At 37.9% G+C, this 25,331-nt stretch overlaps 1 protein-coding gene across 5 annotated transcripts in view; it reads right to left on the bottom strand.

The window, feature by feature from the left end:
• Positions 1 to 6,462: 6,462 nt before the first annotated feature.
• The window catches only part of ZNF527 (zinc finger protein 527), a 57,234-nt gene continuing 38,365 nt past the window's right edge, over positions 6,463 to 25,331 (bottom strand). For all 5 annotated transcript variants that reach the window (XM_053670545.1, XM_053670544.1, XM_053670543.1 and 2 more), the window contains one exon: positions 6,463 to 11,339. In XM_053670545.1, the coding sequence (XP_053526520.1) occupies positions 9,787 to 11,339 (1,553 nt within the window). In that variant the 3' untranslated portion in view covers positions 6,463 to 9,786. The remainder of the gene's footprint in view (positions 11,340 to 25,331) is intronic.

The raw sequence follows: 25,331 nt of genomic DNA, 5'->3' as shown, positions 1-25,331 counted from the left end.
ATTGTGAAAGTACTAAATGCTCCTAAATTGTTCACTTAAAAATGACTAATTTCACAGTATGTGAACTTCACCTCAATAAATTATTTAAAAATGTGAATAGTCTAAGCACCTCAATTAGAAAGCATGAATTTTTAGACTGAATTTAAAGAAATACCCAACTGTATGCTGCTTATGAGAAACCCATTGTAAATAGAAAACCACAAATAGGTTAAAAGTAAAATGATGGGAAAGACACAATATGCTAAAACTAATTAAAAGAAGAGTGGGCATATTAATACCAGACAAAATAGATTTGAGAGCAAATCTCTAAAAAGAATTCTACCACAGAAAAAGAAGGTCATTTTGTAACAATAAGGGGATAAATTAATTAAAAGTACATAACAATACCAAATACTTATGTATTTAATACAACAGCTTCAAGACACATATAGCAAAGCCAACAGAATTGAAAGAGGAATACAGAAATTTACCATTACAGCTAGCAAAGTCAAAACCCCTTTAAAAAAAATTACAGACAGTAGACTTAAATAAATTAATACAAAAGAAAATGAAATACATCAATGTATTCAAATACATCTGGTAATTAAGTATATACTAAAGGTGATATTTCAAATAAGTGAGAAAAGATGCTGAGAAATGGGGTAGGCATGTAAGGGTAAAATTGGGTTCTCAGACACAAAAAATGTAAAAAATGAAAGCACAAAATAAAAGAAGAAATCTTGGGAAATTTTAAAAATGATTTTAAGACACAGGGGGTCTTTTAAACATGAATCAAAACTCATATGCCTTAAAGGAAAATACTGGTAAATTAGAGAAATAATATAACAATCAATTTTGTATGGAAAAGAGGACCATAAACAAATTTGAAAAACAACTAGTAAACTAGGAAAAAATACTTTCAAATCACATCATAAAGTGCTGATGTGAGCTAAGTAAGGTCACTTTCCAATTGAATATTGATCATGAAATAGAGACAGTTCAAAGAATCTCAAACACACTCATAATTTAAAAAAGAACAAATTGAAAATTATACTGAGAAATAATTTTCTACCTATCAGACTGATAAATATTTAATAGTTTAATGGTTTGACCTGATAAATAAGAAATTTATACCCCCAAAACCCAGAATACATATACTTTAAAAATAGGAACAAGTATAAAGGACACATGGACAACAACTAAGGGGGGTGGAAATGGGAGGAAGGTGGGGAGCACTGCGGGGTGAGCTGAGATGGGAGTAAAAGACAGAAAACTGTACTTGAACAATTAACTAAAAAAATAAAAATATATATACATGTAACAGTGCACTAGGGTTCCCTTTACCCCAATCCTCTCCAACACTTGTTTTTTGATTTGCTTATGATGGCCATTCTTATCGGTGTGAAATGGTATCTCATTGTGGTTTTAGTTTGCATGTCTCTGATGGCTAGTGATGCTCTCCTTTCATATGTCTCTGGGCCCTTTGGATGTTCTACTTGATGAAATATCTGTTCAGGTCCTTTGCCCATTTATAATTGGGTTGTTTGTCTTCCTGGTGTGAAGTCATGTGAATTTTTCATATATTTTGCAGATCAAACCCTTATCCAAGGTATCATTTGGAAATATATTTTCCCATATGGTTGGTTCCCTTTTCATTTTGTTGACCTTAAGAATCCTGACACACCAATTCAAAAGAACCTATGCACCTCAGTGTTCACAGCAGCACAATTTACAATAGCCAAGTGCTGGAAACAGCCTAAGTGCCCATCAGTAAATGAACGGATCAAAAAACTATGGTACATTTACACAATGGAATACTATATAGCAGAAAGAAAGAAGGAGCTCCTACACTTCATGACAGCATGGATGGAGCTGGCAAGCATTATGGTAAATGACATACACCAGGCAGTAAAAGACAAATATGATCTCACCTACAAGTAGAACCTAATCAACAAAACAAACAAGCAAGTAAAATATAACCAGAGGCACTAAAAATAAGAACAAAGTGACAGTAACCAGAGGGGAGGTGGGAGGAGATAATGGGGGGAAAAGGAGAAAGGGTTTTCAGGGACATCTATAAAGGACACATGGACAAAACCAAATGGGTGTAGGATCAAGGGTGGGAATTGGGAGTGGCTGGGGTGGGGGGAATGGAGGGGGGAATGGAAACAACTGTACTTGAACAATAATAAAAAATGTAAAAACAACCTAAAACATGAAAAAAAAGAATCAATTAGTGAGTAACACAGACTCTTCAGCTGTCTGAGTCATTATTCTTTTAGTTTAGGCATGGTAAGTGTACTGTAACCTTGGGGAGCTTTCAAAGTAAGTTATTACTAAATCCATAGAAAGCATTATAATTAGTGTTCCTATACCTCCAAGAAATATAAGAAGGAATAAAGAAATGTATATATGGACTTCCAAGACTTCCACCAAGATGGAGGTGTAGGTGGAAACACTGTGTCTTCTCCCACAACCAAGTATAAAAACAACAAAGTTTTAGCAAAAAAAAAAAGGCAGCCAAACCACAGAAAATTGAACTATACGGAAGTCTGACAACAACGAACCATTCAGCCAAACTGATAAACTGGTGAAGGAGTGAGCAGTGAGACGCACTGCAAAGGCCCCAGTGGCAGGAAGCGGCAGAGTAAATCACCATTGTCTCTCTCTGACCCTGCCCCCACATACAGCATCACAAACCAGACACCTGGGTGGCCCCGCGAACAACTAAGGCTCCACTTCCATGTATAACAGGCACAAACAGATAAAACCATGGCTCAAGAACAACTCAGAGCCCCAAGCCCATAAATCTAAGTGACAAAAAAATAGCCAAACATTCAGATGCACAGTTCAAAACACTGGTGATCAGGATGCTCACAGAACTGGTTGATTTTAGTCATAAATTAGAGGAACATATGAAGGCTAAACTAATTGAAATGAAGGGAAATGCACAGGAAACCAAGAGTAATGGAAAAGAAACTGGGACTTAAAACAAAGGAGTGGACCAGAAAGAAGAAAAAAATGACCAAACAGAAAAATATGAAGAAACAAGAATTCAAAAAAATAAGGAGAGGCTTTAGAACCTTCAGGACATCTTTAAACGTTCCAACATCCGAATTATAGGAGTACCAGAAGGAGAAGAGGAACAGCCACAAGTGGAAAACTTATTTGAACAAATAATAAAGGAGGACTTCCCCAATCTGGCAAAGGAAATAGACTTCCAGGAAATCCAGGAAATTCAGAGAGTCCCAAATAAGTTGGACCCAAGAAGGAACACACCAAGGCACATCATCATTACATTAGCCAAGATTCAAATGAAGGAGAGAATCCTAGAAGCAGCAAGAGATAAGGAGACAGTCACCTACAAAGGAGTTCCCATCAGACTGTCAGCAGATTTCTCAAAAGAGGCCTTACAGGCAAGAAGGGGCTGGAAAGAAGTATTCCAAGTCATGAAATCCAAAGACCTACAACCAAGATTGCTCTGTCCAGCAAAGCTTTCATTTAGAATGGAAGGACAGATAAAGTGCCTCTTAGATAAGGTCAAGTTCAAGGATTTCATCATCACCAAGCCTTTATTATATGAAATGTTAAAGGGACTTACCTAAGAAAAAGAAGATAAAAAAGATGAACAGTGGAAGGACAGCAAACTCACAGTTATTAAGAACCACACCTACCTCCCTGGCTGGTGTAGCTCAGTGGATTAAGAGCAGGCCTCCGAACCAGAGGATCACGGTTCAATTCCCAGTCAGGGTACATGCCTGGGTTGCAAGCCAGTTCCCTGCAGGCCAGTTCCCAGCAAGGGACACACTAGAGGCAACCATACATTGATGTTTCTCTCCCTCCTTCCCCTCTAGAGATAAATAAATGAATATTTTTTTTTAAAGTTAAAAAAAAAAAAAGAACCACACCTAAAATAAAAGCAAACTTAGAGGGCAGCTAGATCATGAGCAGAACCATAGAAATGAAGATCACATGGAAGGTTAGCAACAGGGGAGTGGGAGGAGAAGGGAGGAGAAGGTACAGAAAATAAGTAGCATAGACAGTAGGTAGAAAATAGACAGGGGGAGGGCAAGAATAGTATGGGAAATACAGAATCTAAAGAACTTGAGACACATGGACATAAACTAAAGGGGGGAATGGTAAGGGAGGGGATGTGCAGAGGGGAGGGGAATGAAGGGGGGAATAGAACAAATATAATGGCATAATGAAATATATTTTATTATTTTTTTAAATTTGGATTTTCTTTATTAATCTTTTTTAAAATTTTATTTAGTTATTTTTCAAGTACAGTTTTTGTCTATTTCTCCCAACCCAGCCCCCCCCCCACCTGGTGCTCCCCACCTCCCTCCCATTTTTACCCCCCTTAGTTCTCGTTCCTGTGTCTTTTATACTTGTTCCTCCAAATCCCTCCCGTTTCTCCCTCTTAAATTCCCTTCCCTCTCCCCTCTGGTCACTGCCCCCTTGTTCTCTATTTCAGTGTCTTCGTTTTTATTCTGCTTCCTTGATTGTTTTCTTGTTCAGCTTCCTGTTAAAGGTGAGATCATATGGTATTTGTCTTTCAACACCGGGCCTATTTCACTCAGCATAATGCTTTCCAGTTCCATCCATGTTGTTGCAAAGGGTAGGAGCTCCTTCTTTCTCTCTGCTGCATAGAATTCCATTGTGTATATGTACCACAATTTTTTGATCCATTCATTTACTGACAGGCACCTAGGTTGCTTCCAGCTCTTGGCTACTGTAAATTGTGCTTCTATGAACATTGGGGTGCATAGGTTCTTTGAAATTGATGTTTTGGGGTTCTTAGGATATAATCCTAGCAGTGGAATTGCTGGATCAAAAGGCACGTCAATTTTTATTTTTCTGAGAAAATTCCATACTGTTTTCCATAGTGGTTGTACCAGTCTGCAATCCTACCAGAAGTGAACTAAGGCCCACTTTTCCCCACACCCTCTCCAACATTTGTTGTTTGTTGCTTTGTTTATGATAGCCACCCTGATTGGTGTAAAGTGGTATCTCATTGTGGTTTTAATCTGCATCTCTCTGATAGCTAACGATATTGAGCATCTCTTCATGTGTCTCTGGAATTTTGCCATTTTAATGATGATGTGTCTTGAAGTGGGCTTCCTTGGATTCCTCTTGATTGGGACTCTGTGTGATTCCTGGATTTGTGTGACTTTTTCTCTCATCTAATTAGGGAAATTTTCTCTCATTATTCTTTTGAATACGTTTTCTGTCCCTTCTTTCTTCTTCTTTCTTCTTCTTTCTTCTTCTTCTTCTTCTTCTTCTTCTTCTTCTTCTTCTTCTTCTTCTTCTTCTTCTTCTTCTTCTTCTTCTTCCTTCTTCCTCCTCCTCCTCCTCCTCCTCCTTCTTCTTCTTCTTCTCCTTCTCCTTCTCCTCCTCCTCCCCCTCCCCCTCCCCCTCCTCCTTCTGGTATTCCTATTATTTGGATATTGTTATGTTTCATATTGTCTTGCATTTCTTTTAATCCCTCCTCATTCTTTCTGAGCCTCTTTTCCCTTTCCTGTTCTTTCTGTGAGATGCTTTCTACTTTGTCCTCCAATTTACTAATCTGATCTTATGTCTCATCTACCCTATTTTTAATGCTTTCTAATGTGTTTTTCAATTCAGAAATTGTATTCTTCATTTCCTCTTGGCCCTGGCTAATAGTTTCCATTTCCTTTTTCATGTTGATATAGTTCATGGTGAGATCATTATAGCTCCCCTGTAGTTTCTGGTAGCTCATTGTGAGCTCTTTGAACTTCCTGATAACCAGTGCTTTGAATTCACTATCTGATAGTTGACTTGCCTCTATTTCATCTAACATTCTTTCTGAGGGTTTCTCCTTTCCTTTCATTTGGTGATTGTTTCTTTGCCTTCCCATTGTTTGTGAGACTCTTCTTGTTAGCCTCAGCTTCTTAGATTAATATGTTTTGACACCCTGGGTTTATGGTGTAAACTTCTGTGGTGGAATGCCTGTGAATTTCAGTGGTGCAGTCTCTTTTGGTTATCCTGTCATTCTCTGCTTCCACCTACTCAAATATGCAGCAACTTTTGGCTTCTCTCCTACAGCAATGTGCAATTTGTCTCTCTGACTCTACTATTGGGAGGCCTCTTCTGTGGGTCCAGCTCTGGGCTTTTCGTATTTTCAAGTTGATTGTGACTTTTGTGGGTAAAAGAAAGAAAAGGCAAGGAAAGAAATAAAAGGAATGAAAAAAGGGGTAGGGAAATGGAAGAAAGCGCAATAAGTTTAGAAAGAAAAGAAGAAGGAATAAAACAGAAAATCCGAGAAAAGAGGACAAAAGTATCGAAAGATGAAACAGTAATAAAATTTAAAAGAAATAACAGATTACTTTAAAAAAGCAAAAAGATAAAGAAAAGGAATGGAAAAAGAAAGAAAAGTAAAATAAATAAATAAATAAAAGTTAAAAAAAAAAAACAACCCCCCCCCCAACAACAACATAAAAGGAAACATCACTTGTTGGTTTCAAAGTAGCCAAATCGGTTTTTCTGGCTGCAGTTGGGTGACGGTGGATTGCTGTGATTTTTTCTGCCAGCCCCTCTCAGGAGCCAGACACTTGGTGCCTCTCCCCAGCTCCCTACAATGGGGAACTAGGACTTCCTCACAGCGCTCCTCTCCCAGGGGTACCGCCATGGACTGGTTTACGGTGTTTGGGGGCACCTGCACCAGCCTAGTTGCCTGGTTCCCTTGGGATTGAGCACAGACCTGCCCCCATTCTGTGGGGAAGCTCTAGGCCCTCTGCCTAATCTTGGGTTCGCTGCCAAGCTGGGTGTGGAGCAGACCAGGCTGTTGTGTCTATTGCATTCAGAGCCCCACACTGTACCTGTCAGTTCTCCTGGGCTGGCAACCACAGAGTCCTCAGTTGGGGCCCTTTGTCCTCAGTATCCTTTCTGCAAACTCTATCAAACAAGTCTCTCCTGGCACCCCACCTTGCTTGGCCAGAAAGGGAGGGGGTTGAGGGTCTCAGCTCTTTCCCCAGGACCCCTCAGCGCCCAGGCCCAGGGCTTCCAGATAGCCCCAGGGGGATGTACTGGAAGCCGGGAGCTGATCTGAGGACTGAGCGCCGACCTAGAAACTCTGTGCACAGGTCATGGCATGCTGCGTGGTGTGTACTGATGCCCTGAACTGTGCGCAGGCTGAAATCCCTTCTGCTCCTTTGTTTGTCTGGGTCCCATGGCCAACCTCGGCCAAAAAATCCTAGGGATGGAGCAGCTCCGCGCCAGGCGCTGGACCCCTGAACTGTGCGCAGGCTGAAATCCCCTCTGCTCCCCTCTGGTTGGGCCACTTGGCAGGTCCCGGGCAAAAAATCCTAGGGAGGGAGCTTTCCGGGTGCTGAACATTGGCCCAGGTGTCGTCAGGCACTCGCCCAGACACACTGAGTGCCAGGCACTGGACTCCCGAACTGTGAGCAGGCTGAAATCCCTTCCACTCCTCTTTGCCTGGGCCGCTTGGCCAGCCCGGCCGAGAAATCCCAGGGAGGGAGCCGTTGGGGTGCTGAACGTTGGCCCAGGCACCGTCAGGCACTCACCGCCAGGCACTGGTCCCCCAATCATGCACCAGTGGAGATCCTTGCTGTTTCTCTTTGCTCTGTCCCCAAGACTATTGTACCACTGCTGTCTCCCTACCGTCTGGTTCCTCCGTGACCGTGGAGGTTTCTGGTCCCTTATTTTCATATATGCTTGGCAACTGCTGGCTTCTCCTCCTCCGATCGGCCAGGTTTCTCCACCTTTTGTACTAGGAACTGGTATCTACTCTGTCCTACTCCATCGCCATCTTGAAAGCCCCCCCGTAAAATACATTAAAAAATGTATATATGAATTTAGCTTGATATTAATATATTCTTGATTTGATGTAATATGTTTAATATTTTATTATATTTGTTTCTGTTCAAGGTTTGAAGTATTCAAATATACTAAATCTGTACTTTAAAATTGTTTAAAGGGAATTTGTCTTAATACTTAAGAAAAATAATTTTCAGGTATTTGTTAGTATAAGTATAAACTATTAAAGAAATTGTGAAAGTACTAGCCATTGTTGCACTCCATGCACGTATGTAAGTCTTCACTCTAACTCGTTTGTTCTGATCTGCTTTTATTTATAATCTCCAGACAATGCCCTTGATTCTAATTGGTTTAAACTGTTTCCATATCATCAAGCTATGTTTCCATATCATCAAGGTTTACTTCCCTACATCCACCCATAAAGTAGAAATACATTACCTTACACCCTCATGTTCCTCATTAGTCTGTAGAATGATAATATTTATTCTCTAAATATTTTAGATTCAAACTTCTTTATGTTTACTGTTATTTGAAAATAGCTTATTTTATCTGCCAGCAATGTCTTTTATCTGACATCTTGAGTTCCAAAGTAGTTATCCACAAACTTCCTAAATGAAGTTTACAACTCACCCATAAGACGTCACTTACAATTCTATCTTATTATACTCTATCATGAACTATGTTGAAACCCATACCAAAAGCAGAAAATTAAATAATCCCTTTAAAATGAAGAGCCAAAAAAATAATAATAATAAAATAAAATGAAGAGCCATTCACTAAACTGATGAATCCATTATTCTCTTAGCTTGTGATTCTTTCTTTGAAGGCCTAAGGTCAGTCACTGCCATAAATTATTTTAATTTCCTATGAGAAAGCCTGTTATGGAGTTTTACTAGGAGAATTTAAAAAATCATCCATACTGTGAAAGAGAGTAATAAATACTAAATTAATTATCAACAAATAAAATGAAGCAATTCTGTCAGCTTTATGAAATTTTATATTCAACTTTCACATATTTGTTATATCACAAATTTTTTCCTTAGGATAAATAATTATGCCATATAAAAGATCAAGGCTTTCTGCCCTGGCTGGTGTGGCTCAGTTGACTGAGCACCGGTCTGTGAACCAAAGGTTTGCCAGTCCAATTCCCAGTCAGGGCACATGCCTGGGTTACGGGCCACGTCCCGAGTAGGGGGTGTATAAGAAGCACCCACACACTGATGTTTCTCTCCTTCTTTTTCTCCCTCCCTTCCCCTCTAAAAATAAATATCTAAAAAAATATCAAGGCTTTTTTACATGTGTAGCAAACATATAGTACATACATCAGGACTCTAATTCCAAGAGAAAAAAAATCCAAATTAACTAAAGCAAAAAAAAAAAAGCCCGTATTTTTTAACTGGATCACAAAAATGAAAAACTGAGGGATAGTGTAGAGTTCAGGCATGCTTGTATCCAAGAAATCAAAGAATTTCATCAGATTTTTATCTCTTACCTCCATTTTCATCTGTGTTGGATTTATCTTGGAAAAGTTTTTCTCATGTAATGGCAAAAAAAAAAACACCCAAAAACCTGCTTGTAAGTTTTTAACCTTACTAAATCCTTGAAACTTGCAATGAAAAAAAACTTCTCTTACTATCCATAATAATTCCCACCAGAGCTCTAGAAATGGTCCACACAGGGCCATTTGCCAATCCCTTATTAATCACTAGGTGCAGGGAAATAACTGGCCAGCCTATGACCAATTCGCTGTCCTCCCTGATTAACAGTTTCATCAGAATCACACAAATTAAGGGTGAGGTAAGTCTCAAAAAGGGCATAGAACAGATTACAAAGTAACAGGTGTCTACTACTTGGGCTATTTCAAATAAGGAATGCTCATGAACTGAAGGCTTTCCCATATGTACTATATTCATAGAATTGCTAAGCAAAGAATTCACTGAGATTTATTTAATGACTGAGTGGTGAATAAATGTTTTTTTCTTATTCTTGTAATAATCAGAGTGTTTTTCAATTATGAATTTTCTGATGTTGTTTAAGGGTAGAGGCACAGCTAAAATTATTCCCACATTCATTGCAATTATAGGATTTTTCTCCAATATGAATTCTCTGGTGTAGCCTAAGGGATAATATCTGATGGAAAGCCTTCCCACATTCATTGCATTCATAGGGTTTCTCCCCAGTATGAATTCTCTGATGTTGACTGAGGTATGAGCCACAACTGAAAGCTTTCCCACATCTGTTACATACATAGGGTTTCTCTCCTGCATGACTTCTCTTATGATGAATTAGAACTAAGGCATCATTGAAGGCTTTCCCACATTTACTGCATTCAAACAGTCTCTCTCCAGTATGGATTCTATGATGTCGATTAAGTTGTGAATCAGTCCGGAAAAACTTCCCACATTTGATGCACTCATAGGGCTTTTCTCCAGTATGAATTCTCTGATGTTGATTAAGGTGTGAGCGATAGCCAAAGGTCTTCCCACATTCATTACATTTAAAGGGTTTCTCTCCTGAATGAATTCTTTGATGCAGAGTAAGGGCTATGCGTCTGCTGAAGGCTTTTCCACATTGATCACATTGATAGGGTTTCTCTCCAGTATGAATTCTCTGATGTTGATTAAGGTGTGCACTCTGTCTGAAGGCTTTATTACATTCCTTACATTCATATGGTTTCTCTCCTGTGTGAATTCTCTGATGTTCAACAAGGAAGGCATAACGGCTAAAGGCCTTCCCACATTCATTGCATGCAAAGGGCTTTTCTCCAGTGTGGATTCTCTGATGTTGAGCAAGGTGTGCATTCTGTCTAAAGGCTTTGTTGCATTCCTTACATTCATATGGTTTCTCTCCAATATGAGTTCTCTGATGTTCACTGAGGAAGAAGTCATGTCTAAAGGTTTTTCCACAGTCATTCCATGCATATGCTTTCTCTCCACTGTGGATTCTTTGAGGTTGAGTAAATAATGAGTAACAACTAATGGCATCACCACATTGATCAGGTAATTTTCCAAAATGAGCTGTTTGATGCTGAGCAAGTAATGACTGGAAACTTACGAGATTTGAAAAATCACTACTTTTATAAGGTTTCTCTCCAGAAGGAATTCCTACATCTTTACTAAAGTATGTACTCTGTTTGAATTCTTTACATTCATTACCTATCAAAGATTCCTTCTGAGCATGTTGTCTTTTATGTTCAATTAGGACTGAATTTGGGGGGAACATTTTATCATAAATATCAAATTTATGTACCCACTGTAATGTAGAAACTGTCTGTTGTGTTAAAAGTACTGACTTCAAGAGAACATTTCTATCAGAATCATTATATTCATTGTCTGTTTTCACAGCATATATTTCCTTAAGACTTGCCACTTGCCTGAAATGCCTCTCCTGATTTCCATGACACTGCTCAAATTCATCCTCATATTTCCAAGTTTCTCTGAAACTGGAGCATTCAAAGTCATGATTTGTAACTCTTCCCATTACTATGCTCTGGGATATTTCCTCTTCATCAATGTACCATATTGGAGATAATTCCTTGATTTCATACCAAGACTCCCAGTCTGAAAAATATCAAGAAATCAAATGTATCACTTTTTTTCCTTTGCAAGGAGAAAGAAAACTACCATAAAAGAAACTGAAGAATTTAATCGAAGGAATGAGGATAGAAAGTACATCATTCTTACATCTCTGAAATTATATTATACAACATGAACAAAATACAAAGTACAAAAAGAGCTGCTAGAGGACTGGGGTAACAAGTTAAATGTAGGGCATCAAGATGTAGACAAAGCTAAATGCCAAAAAGATAAAGAATTAGAGATAATTGATTTGATCACAAGGATAGTTTTCCTGTGTCTAGTCGTCTAGTCCGTAAAGTTTCCAGTCCATCCTGCCCTATCCAGTACTATTCATAGGGTGAAAAGCTCCATGAGGGCAGGAATTATTTACTTCTTTTTTTTCCTACTGCTGCATCCGGTGCCTAAGACAATGCATTTTGTAGAATCTATGAATAATGACAGAATGCTCAACAACTTTAAAATTTTATGGGACCCAAGGGGAAAAATTTTTTTCTCAGTGTCTAGTAGGAATCTGGAGGTCAGCATTTCTCACCATTGAGAAAAATATGACATCTCAGTACATACTTGATACTTTCAGGAGGGGATGTTGGTTAAGATAAAATAGAAAGAAAACTATTGCTCATGAGATAATCTCAAAGAGAGAAAAGCAAGAAAGTTCTTTTACTGTCACATTACAATAATCAGATAATATATTCAACTATATGGAACCTACTACTAGAGTACCTTGTAGAGGAGAAAAAAGTCTTGAGACATAGGTCCTTTTCCCCTTTTAAAACGCTAATGAGAGACTTTCTGGCCCAGATGAAGGTGTAGATGGAAATACTGTACCTCCTCGCACAACCAAATTTAAGAAGAGAACTTTAGAAACAAAAACACAACCAAAACAGACAGAAAATTGAACTGTACTGAAGTCCGACAACAACAAACCATTCATCCAGACTGGTAAGAGGGGCAGAGTTGGCTGGCAGAGAGGGGTCCCGGCAGGAAGAGGCGGTGGTTGGCAGATAAGGGCACAGGGAGAAAACGGGCAAACCCAGTGAGCCTCCCAAGGCAGCTGGCTGAATGCAGACACACATTTGCTCGAAGAAAAACAAGGAAGGTTTAAAAACAGACAGTGAGACAGACCACGCAACCCAGGGCCCCAGTGATGAGAAATAAAGCCTAAAAGCACCAACTGGAAAAACTTTCAGGGGTTGAGGTGCCAGGAGAGGCACCCAGCCTCACAGGAGACTTTGTTGGAGAGACCCACAGGGTCCTAGAATGTACACAAGCCCACACACCCAGGAACCAGCATCAGAAGGGCCCCATTTGCTTGTGGGAAGCAGCAGAAGGGACCAAAATCTGAGAGAGAGCCCAACAAATGCCATTGCTCCCTCTCTGACCTTGCCCTCAGTCAAAACCCAGTGACTGGGTAGACCCGCCCTGGTGAACACATAAACCTCCACCCCTCATATGTAACAGGTGCAAAAAGACCAAAACATTATGGCTCAAGCAGAAAAACAGCTCAAAGCCCCAGAGCCATACTTCTAAGCAACAAAGAGATAGCCACCCTATCAGATTCACAGTTCAAAACACTGGTGATCAGGATGCTCACAGAACTAGTTGATTTTAGTCACAAATTAGATGAAAAAATGAAGGCTACACTAAATGAAATGAAGGAAAATGCTCAGGGAACCAGTAGTGATGGAAAGGAAACTGGGACTCAAATCAATGGAGTGCACCAGAAGAAAAAAAGAAACAACCAAACAGAAAAGAATGAAGAAGCAAGAATTCAAAAAAATGAGGAGAAGCTTAGGAACCTCCAGGACATCTTAAAATGTTCCAACATCTCAATTATAGGGGTACCAGAAGGAAAAAAGTAACAGCCACAAGTGGAAAACTTATTTCAACAAATAATAAAGGAGAATTTCCCCAAACTGACAATGGAAATGGACTTCGAGGAAATCCAGGAAGCTCAGAGTCCCAAAGAAGGTGGACCCAAGAAGGAACACACCAAAGCTCATCATAATTACATTAGCCAAGATTAAAATGAAGGAGAGAATTCTAGAAGCAGCAAGAGATAGGGGACAGTCACCTACAAAGGAGTTCCCATCAGACTGTCAGCTGGTTCCTCAAAAGAGACCTTGTAGACAAGAAGGGGCTGGAAAGAAGTATTCCCAGTCATGAAATCTAAAGACCTACATCCAAGATTGCTCTATTCAGCAAAGCTTTCATTTAGAATGGAAAGACAGATAAAGTGCTCCTCAGATAAGATCAAGTTCAAAGAGTTCATCATCACCAAGCCCTTATTATATAAGGGACTTATATTGGGACTTATAAAGTTAAAGGGACTTATCTGAGAAAAAGAAGATTAAAAATATGAACAGTGGAAGGACAGCAAACTCACAGTTATTAACCACCACACCTAAAACAAAAGCAGGCTAAGAGGACAGCTAGATTAGGAGCGGAACCATAGAAATGAAGTTCACATGGAGGGTTAGCAACAGGGGAGTGGGAGAAGGAGAAGGGGGAAGAAGGTACAGAGAATAAGTAGCATAGACAGTAGGTAGAAAATAGATGGGGGGACAAGAATAGTATGGGAAATATAGAAGCTAAAGAACTTGTGACACGTGGACATGAATTAAACGAGGGGAATGTGCAGGGAGGGGGTGTGCAGGGTGGAGGGGAATGAAGGGGGGAAAATGGGACAACTGAAATGGCATAATCAGTAAAATAGATTTAAAAAAATAAAAAAGAATAAAAAACTCTTAATGAGAAAGAGAAAAATTCTATGCATAAAAATTCAATATGGTACATAAAGAATTTGATAATAAGATAATGATTAGAAGTAGAATGTCAGAAAAACAGAGATCAAAACTCTCGACTTTAATTAAGGAATAAGTCCTGAAGAATATGAGCTTGACTTTCACGGCTTTAATAAGGGTTCCAAAATACAAGTATTATTTCAGTGATGGAGTCATTTTCACACTTTGACGTGCTTAGTGATTATTCTAGAACTGCATATATTAGCTTTGGGGGTTAACTATTTTTTTCCATAACTCTTTCCAATCTATTGAAAATAAATCTGCAAATATATTAAGTCAGTATAAAACTGAAAAATAAACAACATATTATTCATATGTATTGTTCTTCTTTCTAATATATTCTCTACTTTGAAGAAAGCCCACACCTCCACAGTTCCTCCTGTGTACAGCCATGGATATTTTCCTACTTGGACCCCTATCTTAAGCCAAGCCTGAAAGGGCTTTGTTCACTTATTCTCTGTTAGATCCGCACTGTTGATCTTTCTATAGAAGAGCAACTACTTCTGTTTCCTCACTCACTCTCCTAAATCTCTTCTCCTATATCTATCACTCAGGACCACTATATTCCCTCTTACCAAGAATAAATCTTCCCCACTCCAGGAAAACTGTAGCTTTATACAGTATATAACTCCATGGTAAGTAAAAGAAGCCTGATGGGAGGAAATTATAGACATTTCTGATCTGGGGGATTCTGAGGTGCCTGGAGCTCCAAACACTCTCTTAAAAAAGAAGAGAGTTCTTCCTGCTAATAAACACTTAGCAGGAAGAACTCCATATGAGGTATTTCCAAGGGAATATATAAATAGGAAATACATATTGTCCATGTGGAAAACATATTCACTATGATTGAAATAGAAAAATACTTAGAAGTCAATGGTTTCATGATGGCACTCAGCAAAAGAAAAAAGACAATTCATTGTTATCAGTAACTGACTGAAGGGAAAAGGGAAGTCACAGATTCAGGCAAAATGGAAGAGAGCTAAATGGGCATCTATGTGGCAGAGTGGAAACAACACACAATTTGGGGTCAGACAAAGGTGAGTTTGAATCCAAACTCTGCATCTACCTAGCTAGGTATTATGCCTTTACCAAACTGATTAATCTACCTCCTGAGCCTCAGCTTCTTAGTAGGTAAAATCATATGACATTATAAGTATGGTATAAAAATTAGGTGTAATACAGGGTTGGGAAAAAGTAGGTTTACAGTTGTTAACATGGAAAATAATATAATAATAAATAATAATATGAGAATAAACTCTGTGTTTCATGTACCCACAACTGTAAACCTACTTTTGCTCCACCCTGTACGTAACATATCTAGCAGTGTCTGGCTCATTATACATCTGGTGGTGTTTATCATAACATGAAACAAATTAATGTATATATACTCCATAAGTAATTCTTATACCTACACCACTAAGTAGGGTTAGATATTATTACATCTGATTTTTAGGCTCATGTGATATCTATTACATCATAGGATTTTGAAATAGGTTGATGGTCAAGTGGCAGGCCAAGTATAGGAGAGGTAAACTCTTTGAGGTAAAAATGTATCCAGGAAATGTGTTAGGTTTGTAATTTCCAACTGATATGGTCTGAAAATAAATAGAAATTATAAGTCAAAGTATGATCGAATTTGAAATACAATCAGAACAAGACATAGTAAGTAGGTTTATGTAGGATGTTGGAGGAGGAAAAGAACTATGGACCTGGTTTGAAACCCAGAAGAGTCTAGTGGGAAGTCTGAGAAAAAAGGATACGACCTATGGGGAAGTATTTTTTAAATTAAAGTATAGTTCATATAAAATATTATATCCGTTTCAGGTGTACAATATAGTGATTTGATACTTACATTCTTTATGATGAAATTACCAGATTAAGTCCAGTAATCATCAGTCACAAGAAAATGTTATTACAATAATATTGACAATTTTCCTTATACTGTATATACATGTGACTTTTTACTTTAAAAAAAAACAACTAAGACTGTACCACATGGGGAAATCTTAAGAAGGAGGCAGTTTTCTGCTAATGCCAAAAATATGTTCCAATGAATAACCTGACTAATGACACACATAGCTACAGATTGGATCTCCTTCTGTAAAAGACTGTATAGAATTATGCTGTTCAATAAGGCAGCCACTAAGCACATATGACAATTTAAATAATTAAATTAAAAACTTTTTGGTGTATGTATCAGTAGTTTGTTCTTATTTTTTTTATTTTATTGTATTTTTTTCTATTACCATTTATCTCCCCCATAGCCTCCTCTACCTCCACCCAGTTCCAGTTCCCCTTCCCCCACAATCACCATACTGCAGTTTATGTCCAGGAGTTCTTTCTTTTTTTTCTTTTTTGCTCAATTCCTCCACCCTTCCAACCTTCCCCATCAAAGCTGTCAGCCTGCTCGCTGAATCTGTCTCCGTTTTGCTTCTTAGTTCAGTTTGTTTTTAGATTCCATGTATGTGTGAAATCATATGGTACTTGTCTTTCTCTGACTTGTATTCTTTTTAAAGATTTTATTTATTTATCTCTAGAGAAGAAAAGGAGAGAGGGAGAGAAATATCAATGTATGGTTGCTTCTCATGTGTCCCCTGCAGGGAACTGGCCTGCAACCCAGGCATGTACCCTGACTGGGAATCGAACTGTGATCCTCTGGTTCGCAGGCCCACTCGCACTCAATCCACTGAGCTACACCAGCGAGGGCTTTCTGGCTGCCTATTTCACCAGTTGTTCTCCAGGTTCATACATGCTGTCACAAAGAGTAAAATTTTCTTCTTTTTTAAAGATCAAGTAGTATTCTATTGTGTAAAATGTACCATATCTTTTTTATCCACTCATCTACTGATGAACACTTGGGCTGCTTCCAAAAGCTATTGTAAATAATGCTACAATCAACATAGAGGTGCATATATTCTTCAAATTGGTGTTTCAGGTTTCTTCAGATAAGATTCCCAGGAGTTTAAAAATTTAGTTTCTCAGTCCTACCTAGCCATATTTTAAGTGTTCAGTAATAAAACATGGCCATTTTGTTGGAAAGCACAGATACAGGTCACTTCTGTCATCCGAGAATGTTCTACCAGGAAGCATTGGATAGAGATCCAGATTAATATGACAAAGATCTTAGGGTTAAATGAAGAAAAGATAAATAGGAACAGGATCTAGATAAAGGGAGAGAAAAAGAGGACACAGATTTGGACAAAGGAAAAGAATTGTGGTCAGAACTATTTTATACATCTCATTAAGATGGGAAATATGAAAATGAAGACAGGCACCTGAATTTAATGAAACTAGAGGTGTAGAAGCAAAATTGCAAGTGGTAAGGTAATGGAATAAAATTTGAAGTGAAGGCAAAGAATGATGATTACAATTGGAATATAAGTAATTGGAAGAGAAGGAAGTATGGTATACAGAAACACTAAAAAGATCCTATAAAATTATTTTAAAGAAGATTTAAATAAAAATATATAGCTGCACCAAATGAAAAATATGTATACATGCTTATTTACCACAAATTAATTTATATTAAATCAATTTGAATCAGAACTCCATAAAGATTTTATTTCTGAACTTACATAATTATTTTAAAGGATATATGGCAAAATGATCAATAATATGCAAAAAGAAAAATGTTTCTAGGACCTATAATATGACCTAAATCTTGCATTTTATACCTTCCTCCATCAAAAATCCCTGTAAAATATAACGTGATATGTAAAATTCTCAATTATTATGGGGAAATGTCAAGAGAAACATACCTAAAACATAAAAACAGTTAGGGGAAGCAGAGAACACAGCAAAGAGGAGTATGAACAACCCCCTTTCCAACCACAGCTGGTTGAAGGGACTATCATGGGAAAAACACACGGAAGTATTTCTATATCAGTCTAAATGTATATGGGAGCTACAGCTGAGGACTAGCATTAGGACTGCTCTATAACATTTTTCTTCTAAATAGAAATTATATTCATAATAAAATATCCAAGCAATTAGAAAATGAATAAAGTAGGGTGACTGAAGATGACCACTGTGGAAGCTACACTCACTTCCTCTCAGTGCCAAACCAGATTTACAACTAAATTATAGGACAATCAACCTGAATAACCAACTGAAGGCTCGCTGAATATAAGTACTATAGCCAAGGATTTACAGAAAAAGACCCATAGAGACATGTAAGAAGGACAGAAATACTGAAAGGAAATGAAGGAAAGCTCCCCCAATTTGGCAAAGGAAATAGACTTCCAGGAAGCCCAGAAAGTCCCAAAGAAATTGGACCCAAAGAGGAACACACAAAGGTACATCACTGTTAAGTTACCCAAGATTAAAGATAAAGAATCTTAAAAGCGGCAAGAGGAAAGGAGACAGTTATGTACAAAAGAGTACCCATAAAACTATCAACTAATTTCTCAAAAGAAACCTTACAGGCAAGAAGGGGCTGGAAGGAAGTATGCAAAGTTATGAAAGGCAAGGACCTACATCCAAGATTGCTCTATCCAGCAAAGCTATCCTTTAGAATGGAAGAGCAGATAAAGTGCATCCCAGATAAGGTCAAATTAAAGGAGTTCATCATTACCAAGCTCTTATTATATGAAAAGTTACAGGGACTTATCTAAGAAATAGAAGAAGATAAAAAACTATGAACAGTAAAATGTCAACAAATTCACAACTATCAACAACTAAACCTAATAAAATGAAAACAACTAGAACAGGAACAGATTCAGAGAAAAGGACATGACATGGAGGGTTATCAGTGGCGTGGGGGAACAATGGGAGGAAGGTATGGGGAATAAGAAGTATAACTGGCTGGCATAAAATAGACAGGGAGAGGTTAAGAATGGTATAGGAAACAGAGGATTCAAAGAACTTACATGTATAATCCATGGACATGAACTAAGGGGTGGGAATGCTGGAGGGTTGTGAGGTACAAGGCAGAGGGGGAACAATGGGGAAAAACTTGGAAAAACTATAATAGAATAATCAATAAAATATACTTAAAAAAAAAAGGAAAAGGACATAGAAACAATCAACAGAGCCAGGAAAAAATAAAGAATACAGTATCTTAAATGAAGAACACACCAGAAGGAGATAAAAGCAGGCTAGATGAAGCAGAGGACTGAATTAGCAAGTTGGAGGACAAGGTAGAACAAAACTCCTAGACAGAGCAACAAAATAAAAAAGAACTCAAAAAGAACAAAGATAGTTTAAGAGAGCAGAAGGACAACATGAAATGTAATAATATTCCTATCACAGGGATACCAGAAAGAAAAGAAGAGAAGCTACCTATAGAAAATCTATTTGAAAAAGTTATGGCAGAAAACTTCCCTAACATGATGAGGGAAAAAGTCACATAAGTCCAGGAAGCATAGTGAATCCAAATAAGATGAAACCAAAGAGGCCCACTCTGAGACATATCATAATTAACATGGCAAAATTTAGCCCTGGCTGGTGTGGCTCAATGGATTGAGTGCCAGCCTCCGAACCAAAAAGTCTCTGGTTCGATTCCTAGTCCAGGGCACATGCCTGGGTTGTAGGTCATGTCCTTAATACGGGGTGTGAGAGAGGCAACCACACATTGATGTCTCCCTTTCTTTCTCCCTCCTTCCCCCTGTGTCTAAAAATAAAATAAAACATTTTCTAAAAATAAAATGGCAAAATTTAAAGACAAAGTGAGAATCTTAAAGGCAGCAAGGGAGAAACAGCAGGTAAAATACAAGGGAGCTCTGATAAGGATATCAGCTGATTACTCAAAAGAAACACTACAAGCCAGAAGGGCTTGTCAAGATTTCCAAGTAAGGAAAAGCAAAGGCCCGCAACCAAGACTACCCAGAAATGATTTCATTTAAATTGGAAGGCAAAATAAGGAATTTCCCAGAAAATAAAAAGGCTAAAAGAATACATCTCCACCAAACCAGCACTGTAAGATATGCTAAAGGGACTGCTTTAAGATGATAAAGAGAGAGAGAAACACAGGTACAAAAGGAAAAAAATGGCAATGAATAAGTACTTATCAATTATAACATTAATAGTAAATGTATTCAAAGCTCCAATCAAAAGCCATAGGGCAGCTGAATGGATAAGAAAAAATGACCAGCCTCACACGTATGCTATCTACAACAGACCTACCTCAGGACAAAATATCTAGACACATTGAAAGTTAAGGGATGGAAAAAAATATTCCAAGCAAACGGACATACGAAGTAAACTGATGTAGCATTACTTATATCGAACAAAATAGATCCCACAACAAAGGCCATGACAAGATATACAAAGTCACTTCATAATACACAAAGAAGTAGTCCAATAAGTGGATATAACCCTTATAAACATACATGCACCTAAAATAGGAGCACCTAAATAGATAAGAAATACCTTGGAGGGATTCAAGAAACATATCAACAGCAAAACAGTCATTGTAGGGGATTCTAACATGCCACTGTCAACAATGGATAGATCTTCCACAAATAATCAACAAGAAAATTGTGGCACTGAATGACACACTAGATCAAATCAACTTAATTATATGTACATAACCTTTCACCCCAAAGAAGCAAAATATACATTCTTTTCAAATGCACATGAGACATTATCAAATATAGACCACATAGCAGGACACAAAACAAGCCTCAAGAAATTCTAGAAAACTGAAATCATATCAAGCATCTTCTCACATCACTATGGTTAAAACTAGAAGCCAACTTCAAGGAACATTCAAACACATTCAGATTCATGGAGACTGAGTAACATGTTATTAAATAATGAATGAGTCAACAATGACATCAAGGAAGTAATCAAAAAGTTTCTGGACACAAATAAAAAAGAACACAACAGAGCACAAAACCTGTGGGACACAGTGAAGGCAGTCCTGAGAAAGAAGTCCATTGCAAAACAGACTTACTACCTAAAAAAGATAGAAACATTTCAAATATACACCTAACTCTACAACTACGAGAACTAAAGGAAAACAACAAAGCCCAGAGTGAGTAGAAGGAAGGAAATAATCAAGATTAGAACAATTAAATGACATAGAGACTAAAAGAACAACGCCAAGGATCAATACATACAGGAGCTGGTTTTTTGAAAAGATAAACAAAATAAACAATCCTTTAACCAGATTCATCAAGATAAAAAGAGGGAGGACTCAAATAAATAAAATAAAAAATGAAAGAGGAGATGTCACAACTATAATAAATAAACAGAAATAAAAAGGATTGTTAAGGTATCACTATGAACAACTACATGGCAGGAAATTGGACAACCTGGGTGAAATGGACAAATTTCTAGTAACACATAATGTTCTAAAACTGAATCAAGGAAAAGCAGAACGCCTGAACAGACCAATAACAGCTAGTAAAATTGAAGTAGTAATAAAAAAACTCTCGGCACATAAAACCCCTGGACCCAATGGTTTCACAGGAGAATTTTACAAAACATTTACGGAAGAGCTAACTCCTGCCCTTTGGGATTCCAAAAAGTCCAAGAAAAGGGAAGAGTCCCAAACTCTTTTTATGAGGACAGCATCATCATCCTAAGCCCAAAACCAAATAAAGATACAACAAAGAAAGAAAACTACAGGCCAATATCACTGATGAACACAGATGCTAAAATCCTCAATGAAATATCAGCAAACCACATCCATCAATACATTAAAAAGAGCATATACCATGATCAAGTGAGATTCATCTCAGGGATGTAAGGATGGTACAACATTTGCAAATCAATATGTGTAATACATCATATAAATGAAGGAAAGACAAAAATCACATAATCATAGCAATAGACACAAACAAAAAAGTTTTGATAAGGTACAGCACCTATTTATGATAAAAACACTCAGCAAAGTGGGAGTAGAGGGAGCATATGTCAACATAATGAGAAACCTACAGCCAACATCATACTCAAAAGGCAAAAACTAAAAACTTTCCCACTAAGATCAGGATTAACACAAGAGTGTCCACTTTCACCATTCTATTCAACATAGTATTGGAAGTTCTAGTCACAGCAATCAGACAAGAAAAAGAAATAAAAGTCATACCAATTGGAATAGAGGAGGTGAAACTGTTATTATTTGCAGATGACATGGTAGTGTACTCAGAAAACCCCACAGAATCCACCAAAAAACCACATGACCTAATAAATAAATTCAGCAAATTAATGTAATACGAAGTCATTATTCAGAAATTGGGGGCATGACTGTACACCAACAATAAAATATCAGAAGCAGAATGTAGCGGGAAAACATCTATTTACTATAGCAACAAATAAATAAAGTACCTAGGAACAAAGTTAATCAAGGAGGTAAAAGATCTGTACTTGGAAAACTACAAAACCCTGAAGAAAGATATCAAGGAAAATACATATAAATGGAAGTATATATGTGTTCATGGATTGGAAGAATTAACATCATTAAAATGTCCATACTTCCCAAAGCAATCTATAGATTCAACACATTCTTATTAAAATACAAATGTCATATTTCCCAGATTTTAGAATAATTCAAAATTTATATGGAAACCAAAAAGACCCTAAATGGCCTCAGCAATCTTACAAAAGAAGAACAAAGTAGTAGAGATTGCAATACCCAGTATCAAACTATACTATAAGGCCAGTGTAATCAAAACAGTCTGGTACTGGTATCAGCACAGATACATAGATTATCTGAGCAGAAAAAGGAGCCCAGAAATAAATCCATTTTTAATGGTTAGTTGATATTTGACAATGGGATAGGAGCATAAAATAGAGTAAGAATAGCCCCCCCAATAAATGGTGTTGGGAAACTGGACTGGTACATGCAAAAAAATGGAACTAACCACCAACTTATACCATACACCAGAATAAATAAGATTTAAAGTTATAACACTATAAAAGCCCTAGTGGAAACATAGGCAGGAAAATTTCAAATATCTCATGCAGCTATATTTGCTGATACATCTCCCACGCAAGGAAAATAAAGGGAAAAATACACAAATGAAACTACATTAAATTAAAAAACTTCTGCATGGCTAAAGAAACCATCATCAAATCAAAAAAAGAACCGACTGTATGGAAGAACATATTTGCCAATGATACCTCTGATAAGGGTTTGATCTCCAAAATATATAAAGAACACATCTGACTCAACACCGGGAAGTCAAGCCATCCAATTAAAAAGTGGGCAAAGTACCTGAATAGATATTACTCCAAGGAGGACATACAGATCACCAATAAACATATGGAAGGATGGTAAATATTCCTACCTATCAGAGAGATGCAAACTAAAACCACAATCACATACCACCTCACATTGTTCAGAATTGCCACCATTATGGGTGGCAAATCAGCAAATAACAAATGCTGGCAAGGATGTGGAGAAAAGGGAACCCTAGTGCACTATTTATGGGAATGCAGGCTGGTATAACCGCTGTGGAAAGCAGCGTGGAATTTCCTTAAAAAAAAACTTAAAATTGAACTGCCTTCTGACCTGGTAATTCCACCACTGGGAATATACCCTAAGAATCCCAATACACCAATTAAAAAAAAACTTATGCGTCCCATGTTCATAATAGTACTATTTACAATAGTCAAGTGCTGGAAACAGCCTAAGTATCCATCAGTAAATGAGTGGATCAAAAAGCTGTGGTACATTTACAGGATGGAATACTACACAGCAGAAAGGTAGAAGGAACTACTACCTTTCACTACAGCATGGATAAAACTGAAGAACATTATTCTAAGTAAAATTAGCCAGTTGGTAAAAGACAAATATCACATGATCTCACCTATAACAAGATTCTAATGAACAAAAGAAACTACCAAGCAAAACAGAACCAGATTCATGGAAACATGGAACATACTGACAGTAACCAAAGAAAGGGTGAAGGGGCATAAGGGTGGAAAGAAGGGGAAGGGTCTAGTTAAGGAACATGTATGAACAACCCATGGACATGAATAACAAGGTGGGGAAAAACTAGGGGCAGGACATGGGCTGGGCAGAGGTCGAAGAGAGAAAAACTGGGACAACTGTAATAGAATAATAAAATACTTAAAAATAATAAAAATTAAAAAATAATAATGACCAAAAATTTTCCTACCCTCTGAAGGAAAAGACACAAGTCCAGGAAGTGCAGAAACCCAAACATGATGAACCCCCAAATCCCCATACCAATATACACAATTAAAATGTCAAAGGTTAACAACAGAGAATCTTATAAGCTGCAAGAGAAACACAGTTTAAGTACAAAAGAGCCCCCATTAAACCGTGAGCTGGTTTCTCAACAAAAACATTTCAGGACAGAAGTGACTGGCATGAAGTACTCAAAGTAATGAAAAGCCAATTTGTGCATTGTTTGCTGTATATTTAAGCTTCAAACATGTGATACATGACTGTATGGAATTCCTTGAGAACAATATTAATGTTAATATGTTTCAAGGAGCTGGATTCTTAGCACTATTAGTTTTCCTTGTCTACAAGATCATTCTCATCTGCATACAAAGATGGTATAAAAAATCTTCTGGCTAGAGGAATTCCAAGATGGTTGCAGAGTAAGTGGAAGCTGCATCCACTGGCTTCCAGGACCAAAGTAGATTTACAACTAAATATAGGGCAATCGACCTGAACAACCATCTGAAGGCTAGATGATCTGAAATATTGTAACCGGGGATTACAGAAGAAGCCAAATAGAGACTGGCAAGAAGGGAGGAGATGAGGAAAAGAATAGCCCCTACACACAGGTGAGCTGGTGGGTGAGAAGCCAAAGGGATATAGTGGCTACAAAGCTCCTTCACTCTAGAAGTCTGCAGTCTCAACCCCAAGCAGGAGTCCACAAACAAGATCAACAGAGGAGGAAAGATGAGTCTGCATCATATCTGGCAGTGAAAATTAGTGGGAATTCAGTCCACCTAAAAGAGTCAGACTGTACTCTTCCAGGGAAGAACATGCCTCTTATTACAGCTCCAGCCCGGGGAGTTCACAGTCTGGACTCTGATTGCTGGTAAGGCCAGGTGCCATACCTGGGTGAGGCAGAGGCTCTTTTGGCTACAGCCAGCAGTGATGTTAAAGGACTCTCTTCATTCTGGGGAGGCTTTGCACTAAGATGCAGACAGTGACAAAAACTATGTGGTCTTGGAAAGAGGGGTGGTCTCCCCTACTTCTAGCACATAGCCAGCACCTCACCTCATGAGCCACTCCACCTGC

This window comes from Artibeus jamaicensis, unplaced genomic scaffold (assembly GCF_021234435.1).
Source record: "Artibeus jamaicensis isolate MK-2021 breed Jamaican fruit bat unplaced genomic scaffold, CSHL_Jam_final contig_589, whole genome shotgun sequence".
NCBI lineage: Eukaryota > Metazoa > Chordata > Mammalia > Chiroptera > Phyllostomidae > Artibeus > Artibeus jamaicensis.
Note: the sequence above shows the minus strand (reverse complement) of the source record. Positions and strands in the feature narration are given on the sequence as shown.